At 39.0% G+C, this 8,032-nt stretch overlaps 1 protein-coding gene across 1 annotated transcript in view; it reads right to left on the reverse strand.

Annotated features, from left to right (window-relative positions):
* LOC107099635 (solute carrier family 13 member 1-like) overlaps positions 1-5,434 on the reverse strand; it is a 35,499-nt gene extending 30,065 nt beyond the window's left edge. Inside the window, exons 1-4 of the mRNA XM_015397848.1 lie at positions 5,372-5,434; positions 4,527-4,690; positions 2,236-2,364; positions 1,198-1,334 (exon numbers count right to left, since the gene is read on the reverse strand). Coding sequence (XP_015253334.1) covers positions 1,198-1,334; positions 2,236-2,364; positions 4,527-4,631 — 371 coding nt within the window. The 5' untranslated portion in view covers positions 4,632-4,690; positions 5,372-5,434. The remainder of the gene's footprint in view (positions 1-1,197; positions 1,335-2,235; positions 2,365-4,526; positions 4,691-5,371) is intronic.
* Between the last annotated feature and the right edge of the window lie 2,598 nt (positions 5,435-8,032).

Genomic DNA, 8,032 nt, shown 5'->3' on the forward strand with positions numbered 1-8,032 from the left:
CCATCCATCCATCCATCCATCCATCCATCCATCCATCCATCCATCCATCCATCCATCCTCATTGCTCTACAATTATAGCTCACGCTGATGAAACACTGATCGGGTTTCACTTGGTTCCTCCGCTTTGAGTCGTGGTTCTTTCAGTAGCACTCATAGGGCCTAAGCTTCAAAGATTCTATCTAGGCAGCACTAAATGAAGGATGCAGCAGGAAGGTGTGTTCCAGGTGATCTACAAAGACTGTATACAATGGAAACTATGTGCAAATTTCTTTGGTTAAATTACTGATTTACATTTTCTAATTGCAGTTTGATAGTGGCTTTAAAAGTAAGGTGAAACTCAGCCAGGACTTTCTTTTTTTTATCATCTACTGTCCATTTTTATGACATGATAAAAGTTTTCCACTCATGGAACAAACAAAGTTTTAACTTATCTTATACATATCTATGACTCACGCATGGTGATTATAAACAAATAAATCTCTTTTGCCAAGTCGGTGATGTTTCCTGGAACTCCTGAGGTGTGATGGATGTTCACTGATGCTGAATAATGTTCAGTTTTACTTCTTTCAAAACATAATGCAGTATCTGAGTTCACTCACTGTATTGTTTGGTTTTTGTTAATATTGTCTGCAGTCCTGCTGCATTAATCTGTTCAGTGCTTAATATATTCTGCCATTAAGTTCAAATAAGGTCACATTCCTATTCTTTTGTCTGTTATTGTACCAATTCCTCCTTTGCAGCCAAAATGACAGCAGACTTTTTGCTTGAGTTTATAGCTCACTTTAAAAATGCTAAAAAATACAGAGAAACTGCAGCGGAAACGAGTTTCAGGTTGGATGGTATTCAAATTTGCATATTCGCCTTCTAGTCTTTGTACCTGTATCAATCAGAAGGTCAGCAGACTGTTAGCTGACAGAAATACAAAGATGTATTCTTTAAGGTGGTATAAAACTTTAATTCTGGGTCAGTTTGGTGTAAAGGTGTCTTAAAAAGAGAGTTTTCTTAACATAGACAGCAAAAACAAAACTAATTGTTTAAACGTCATTGTCTGCATGTTTTTTCATGTTTCATGTTGTCTTTTACTTACATGTAATTTTTTTGATATATTTTAACCAGTTAAAATGATTATAGGTTAATAGTTTTACCCATATGTGTTTATTCACATAGAGGATGTATCCACCCTTGAAAGGTACTCACCAGGCAGGGTTCACCCCCACCATAGAGACAAGCTTCAGGGCCATCCTGCGATGAAGACCACACTTCTCAACGGACGTCGCTAGGCAGATGACCCCCACTAACAGGAAGTGAAAGTCTTTGAAGTACTCCCTTGCCACCTTAAAGTAACAGGATGGTTTCAAAATTCTAATAAAAACCGAATCATAAAACCAGATTTACTGTTGATGTGTCAACAGTAAATCTGTTGACGCATCAAAAGTAAACCAGTTTTATATATTCTCATAACATATTTACGTAAACACAAAATATATTAAACTCTGTGAACTTTATTGTTAAGCAATGCCAGAGTGATTGGGCGACCCTAATGTCTCTGGACAACTGATCCCCTTTCTATCAGCAGCAGTCTGGAACATGCAGACTTCATAGCTTCTCCATATGAGCATGAAATGTTATCTAAAATATATATTGGCTGCTCCAGATAACTGATGTTTAAAACTACAAGGAAAGTAACACAGCTGGGAATAGTTGGAGGAAAAAGCCTCTTCTTTTAGGTTTAAGATAAAAATAACTAAAAATAACTTAAAAAAATTAACTAAAAATAACAGTTTTGCTTCACATTAATCTTGGATTAACTTAAAAAAAATAACTTCAGCAAACTTCACAAAGAGCTCAGTGATCAAACCCCCCACCGCAGTTAGTTAAACATGGTTTTCATCATATTTTGTCTATTTTCCTTGTCTGTTTAAAAAGCATAATTAGCTGCTTGGTCCTGAGGAACCAGTGCAGCTCTCTGACGATGAAGGAAGCTCGGTTCCTTTGCACTCAGAAGAAAATGCCTATAGATCCTTTTTTAAAGTCATTTAGTTAAATATGGGCCATTGTTTCGGTACGTGCACACGGCGGCTCTGTGAATGGGGACATTTTGCCACCTTAGCACTGGGAAATAACCTTACAGATAATGAAAAATTGAAGTGTGGTGTCTATTCAGTGTTTTACTTTATTACACTCTGTTCCATAATCAGGATTAAAATCCAGTTTCTTCTTTTAGGATTCACTCACATGAGACGACTTCATGATGCCGAATGCGGGGAAGAGGATGGCGGGAAGCATGGCCGTCATAGACAAAGGGATCACCTCTGTCATCCAGAACACGGCCATGAGCAGCAACACAAAGGCACATTCTGCTTCCTAAAAAAAAAATGGTAGTAGGGACAATATTAAAGGAAAACCATTTATCAAGCAAAGGTTTAGTTTCACCAAAGGTAGAAGCAGCGAGCTAAAATATCCTCAGGTTTAATGAGATGCTATTTACAACTTTAAACTATGCTAACATGTAGCACAGGACGCCGCAACTCTCAAAGGTAGGGAGCGCAGGAAGTGTGAAGCAAAGACCCTCAAACCATCACTGAACACACAGGCTTGGTTGTTCTATTTTTTAACCACTGACTCCTCCCACCCACTGTACGTTTGTGTGCTTTTTTATAAAAATTTGTTAAGCATTGCTTTGGAAATCTGATAAAAATAAATGACGCTAGAATTCCCAGGATTTTCAGTTTTCTGAAAAACTCCTTTCTGCATGCTAACCAGCTGCTGCACCTGTGCTGCTGGTTCCAGAAAATTTCAGGCCGGATCAACCTTTCTATCGCCATAAGAACCACGCTGGTCGTTTTAGAATAAAGATATACACTGAGGGGTATAGAACAGGCGCCAAACGCATCATGTCTGCAGAGACTCCGCCTGTGTGCATCAGCAGGGCGCTCATCAGCGAGAGGCTGACTGTTCAACAGAGCCTCGCAGGATGCTTAGTTCTCTATTGAAAGATATTCTAAAAGCAAAAACATCAAACAAAGTTTTTAAAAGTATTGTTTCATATAAAAAGTGATACAAAAATATACATGAAATACTTTGTTAAAAAGGATTTACAATGTGATGATTGAATTACTAACTTGGTTAGATAAAAATAAGACACACAAATAGTTACTTTGTCCAGCAAGAGTTACTTTTACCACTAGAGTAATCCAGTTACTGTTGCATCCTCTGCATTTAGGTATTAGATATGCTAGATTTACAAACCATGGACTATAATTTCATCAGCTCACATACTGGAGACAGTTTAGAAAAAGTGCTCTTCATTATATGAGATAAATGTTATGCTTTCACTGAACTCACGCTGTTTATCTATAAGATACAATACGATCAGATAAGATAGGATTCAATAAGATACATTAAGGTACGACAAGATATGATATGATAAGGTAGCATACGTTACGATCAGATAAGATAGGTTACGATAGATCAGATACGTTACGTTATGATACGATCCAATAACATATGTTACTTTATGATAGGTTACGTTAGGACAAAATATGATTCGATAAGATAAAATGACATAATATACGATGCATTACGTTTTGATACAATGATATAAGATAAAATAAGATATGTTATGATTAAATAAGATTCAATAAGATACAATATGTTAGGATAAGATACCAACTTGTAACCAAGCTGCTGATTCTTTCACATTGTGAGTTTTGCAGCATAATTTGTCATTGATAAATTGGTCTGCTCGTGAATCGGATGTATAAACAGGCCCTTCCTTGCCTGTTTGGAAAAGCATAGTCATGATAGTTTTTTAAAGGTTATTTGCATTACAGTAGTGACAGTTAGCAAGGTGGCTGCTGCGTTTAGAGGGGGCGACAACAAGCAGGATGGGGAGGAGCCTGCCTCAAGGAGTGGGTGGGGAGGTCAACTCTGGCAGATGGAGGCAGAAACTGAAAATCCTGGGAATTCCAGCGTTAGATAAGAAAGGTCACGTTAACAAGACGTGGCAGACCGTGGGGACTGAGGCTAGTTTGTGAGCATCTGGGAGGGGAAATAGTGACAGAAATCTGCTGAGAACATTTTAAAGATTTGTTTCTCATGGAAACAAAGCCTAAATAAAGTCCAATAACAAGCTATGAGTTTGCTGATTAAAAAAAAATGTTAGTCCTTTAAGCTTTTTATATGATGATAGATCCACTGAATTTACCAGGCAGATGTAGGCCAGGCTCTAACCTCTCCACAGATATCAGAAATCTCACATGTTGCAGAAACTGAGAGCAGAGATTGTGATTCCCACAGGTGCAAACGGACCCCTCCTCAGCTCTGAATTAACTAATTGAGCTTCATTGATTTCAAACTGGAGAAATTGACCTCTGTATTTAACCCATCCCCTTAAGGAGCAGTGGGCTGCCACTGTGCGGCGCCTGAGGAGCAGTGTGGGGTTAATTGTATTTTCATGGGAGAGAATCTTAGTTTTCTTTTGCTTCTAGATTGTTACAGCAAAAGAGTGACGGATGGAAAATCACCTTAGTCTTGACGACCAGCGGAAGAGGAAGCAGCAGCAGTGGGGTGAGGATGAGGATGATGATCCTGCGATAGTTCCACAGCCCTCTGCTAATCCTCTTCAACATTTTCTTCTTCTCTTCACTTCTGGTCTTGGTTCCTGTTTTAATCCGGTTCACCTGGAAATCTTTACAAAGCATGAGGAATGATGAAAGTCATGTTGGAAACAGGCTCAGTGGCCATACCTGCACAGTTATTCAGTAATTGGTGGTTATCTTGAATGCAGCATAAAGTCACGATCATTACGACAAAGTATTGTCTTTATGGCGCTTATCAATGTTAATGGCAGAATGGAGAGTTATCGAATTTTTTGATGCATCGTAGACAAGAATTCAGGACAAGTCACCGGTTATGATTTGTCATTTTTAACCAACATGCAGAAAAATGTTGCATATCGTTGGTTTCCTTAAAACGGAGCGAGCACTGAGGATTAACTTTGACTGCTTTGGATGTTGCTGATGTTTATTTTACAAACAGTAATGCTGCGTTTCTAACGTTCCCCTCTAAGAATGCTTATTTGAAGTTTCATTTATGTCTCCATATTATGAGCCGATATCTCAACAAAGTTTTACTATGATCTCATAATGACTGTAAAAACTTGTTTAAATATAAATCACATTGCTAATTATTATATTTAATAGGTTAGACTTAAGAAAAAGGTGAAATAATTTCTTACAATTCCTTTAAGAAAAATATATTAAAAAAACAGCATGAATAATGTTTTTATTTAGATAGTAATAAAAAGAAGAAATAAACCTACAGCAAACAAAATGAAGAAACTGAGAATCTGATGATTTAAATCACAGACCTTTCTGATTTGCCTTCTGTTGGAGGGTTTCAGCTCAAGTTTGGAGAAAGTCCTGTTTTTGGTGCATCGCAGAACTCAGTGTAAATGAAAAGAAAGGCAGCGCTCCATCCTACTAATTAGTCGATGCACTTCTTGTGTCTTTGAAGTTAATTTTTTTAAGAGCTACTCTCTGCTGTTATACATTAACATGTTGTTAGAGCAAAGACTTTGGCACTGTGTTAGAGGGGCCACCATAAAAATGGAGATTGTTACTAACAGACACATGTCTGATGTTTTCATTGGAAAGGTACTAAAACCATTCCAACACGTGAATTTAAAAACCACAGGGCCGGTTCTACACTAGATTACTCCCAGGACCAGATCCTATTCCAAAGGAAACAGTGAACCGCTGCTCAGTGAATCATCAATCTATTTTGATCTTTCTGGCCTCACCACTTTGATCATTCTTATCCAAAATCACCTCCTAAGGTCTGTTGTTTTCCATTCAGTCCAACAAGCATCATTTGAAGTTCTACAGAAAAACACATCTTACTAATATCTTACTAATGTCATGGTTTTGGTTATGTTCTGCTTTACTTTGCTCCATGTTTTCTAGTTTTATTGGTTTAAATCCTATTTTGTTGTAGTTTCTAGATTTATGTTAGTTTTCTGTTTTCCTCTGTTGCCCTCTTGTGTGTGTTCCTTTCCTTTAAATCCTCGTTTTATAAAATCTGATTTACAGCTGACAGCAAGTTACCAGCTTTGAATAAGCTGGGAAATGGCAAACTGATGAATCCAGGTGTTTGTGACATTAGTAACCTGCCAGGCACACCTGGATTCATCAGTCTGTCAAGTAATCAAAGGCTGGAAAAAAGGAGCAGCTCAAGTGCAGGAAGTAGTGGAGCTGTGCATGTTTCCATTGGGGAGACGGGAGATTTGGAGTCATCAAGTCATCCTCATGCCATGTAGCTTTCATGCCCAGCTATTAAACATGGAACTCCAATCTACACAATGTAATCAGCGTGCCGATTGGACTCACCAGTTTTATTGGCTGTCCATCCTGGACAGAGAGGCGGGGGTCCATCCTGGACAGAGAGGCAGGGCTCCATCCTGGTTTCCAGGTCTCCGGTCCATTTCAGGGCAACACAGAGACAAACAACCATTCAAACACTCACTGACGGGAGCCTGAACTCTGTGAGACTCAATCAAGTATTGCAACGTAAAAAACACTATAGAGTCAAACCTCTGGAATTCTTATCTGATACCAAACTACTTTAAACAAATTTAAATAAGCCAAATAAATTGGAAAACAGAAACTTGCAAAAACAACTTTATAAAGTTGTATAGAGTGCTAACAAAGCTCAACCAACTACTGATCAAGTTTTAGATAAACAGATTATTAAAACATAGAACAAAAAGAATGGGTTTTTATCTCTTTTAAATAGGTATAGTTTTGAACATTTGAAAGGAAAAAGCTTAATTTAATGTCTTCTTCATAAACCCTTCATCAGGAAACATTTCAGAACATAAAACGTCATTAATATTTATTGAGAAATTAATTAGGGACAAGGGATTACATAAAGATTGTGCAAAATCTTGTTTGAGAGAATAAAAAAAGCGAACCAACTGTAGCTGTTTACACACTGATGTAATAATCTATTCAGGCCATCAGTTATTTAAAGATCCTGTCAGTGAAATGCTTAAACCAGCAGGTGAATGTTAAATTTAGCAATCTGCATTATTTTAATGCTGTTTTCACTCTGGCTCCGTCTGTACTGTGTTAGCAGCTTCGTTTAGTGGGAGAAAAGTTTCCCCATCCACTGAGGTAGTGGTTAGATGGAGGAGCGATGCTGCTATTGGACCTAGCGTCCTCTCTGCAGGGCAGATGGTTCCATTCCTCAGCTGACCCAGGTGTCAGGCTGGATGTACCGCTTCTCACACCAGCATCCTTTGCTGGGACTAAAACTGGAAGGGCTTTGAAGAGGTCCATGCTGGGCGGTGTCTTCATCACATTTTGTAACTTTCGGCGCAGTCAGTCATGGTATTTTGGAATTGAGGCAGCCCGTCATGACTGGCAGCAGAGGGGTTGGTTATGAATTTAATGGAGTTTGGACCCAGAACAAAACATCCAGTGGATTCTACACAAATGAGAAAACACAGCAGTCTGAAGATGGTTCAACTGAGAAAGGCTTCCCCAAAGTGGAGCAACAGAGACAAGGTGACAGACTTCCAATCATACCGTCTAAAGCAGACGTCATGGATAGTGGACCGCGGTCCGGACCCGGACCCACCTGCTGGCTGATCCGGACCCAACCTGGTTAAAAACCATTTACAAACTGCATGTTGTCTGACGACAGTGTTTAACTTCAGTTTAGCTGCTTCTCCTGTTAATACAGTAAAGACCTCCAGAGCGTCCGGCTCCAGGCTGCATGTGATCCAAATGATCCAATGAGCTGCTGTCAGTCTGGGTTGCTGCGGCTGCTACTTTTATACACAGCAGGCAAACCTGTGGCAAGCCGGGCGATGGGAAAGAAGGAGAAGATGATGAGAAAAAGAGAGCAGAGAAAGTGTGGATTGCTGGAAGAACTGCGGTGAACTGGTGAAAGAAAAGTGAAATGGTGCTCATTTAGAGGATGTTTGGCTCAACCTGCCGCTGTGAAGCAGGATTCTCCACCATGAACA

Source organism: Cyprinodon variegatus, unplaced genomic scaffold, assembly GCF_000732505.1.
Source record: "Cyprinodon variegatus isolate N-32 unplaced genomic scaffold, C_variegatus-1.0 Scaffold891, whole genome shotgun sequence".
NCBI classification, from domain to species: domain Eukaryota; kingdom Metazoa; phylum Chordata; class Actinopteri; order Cyprinodontiformes; family Cyprinodontidae; genus Cyprinodon; species Cyprinodon variegatus.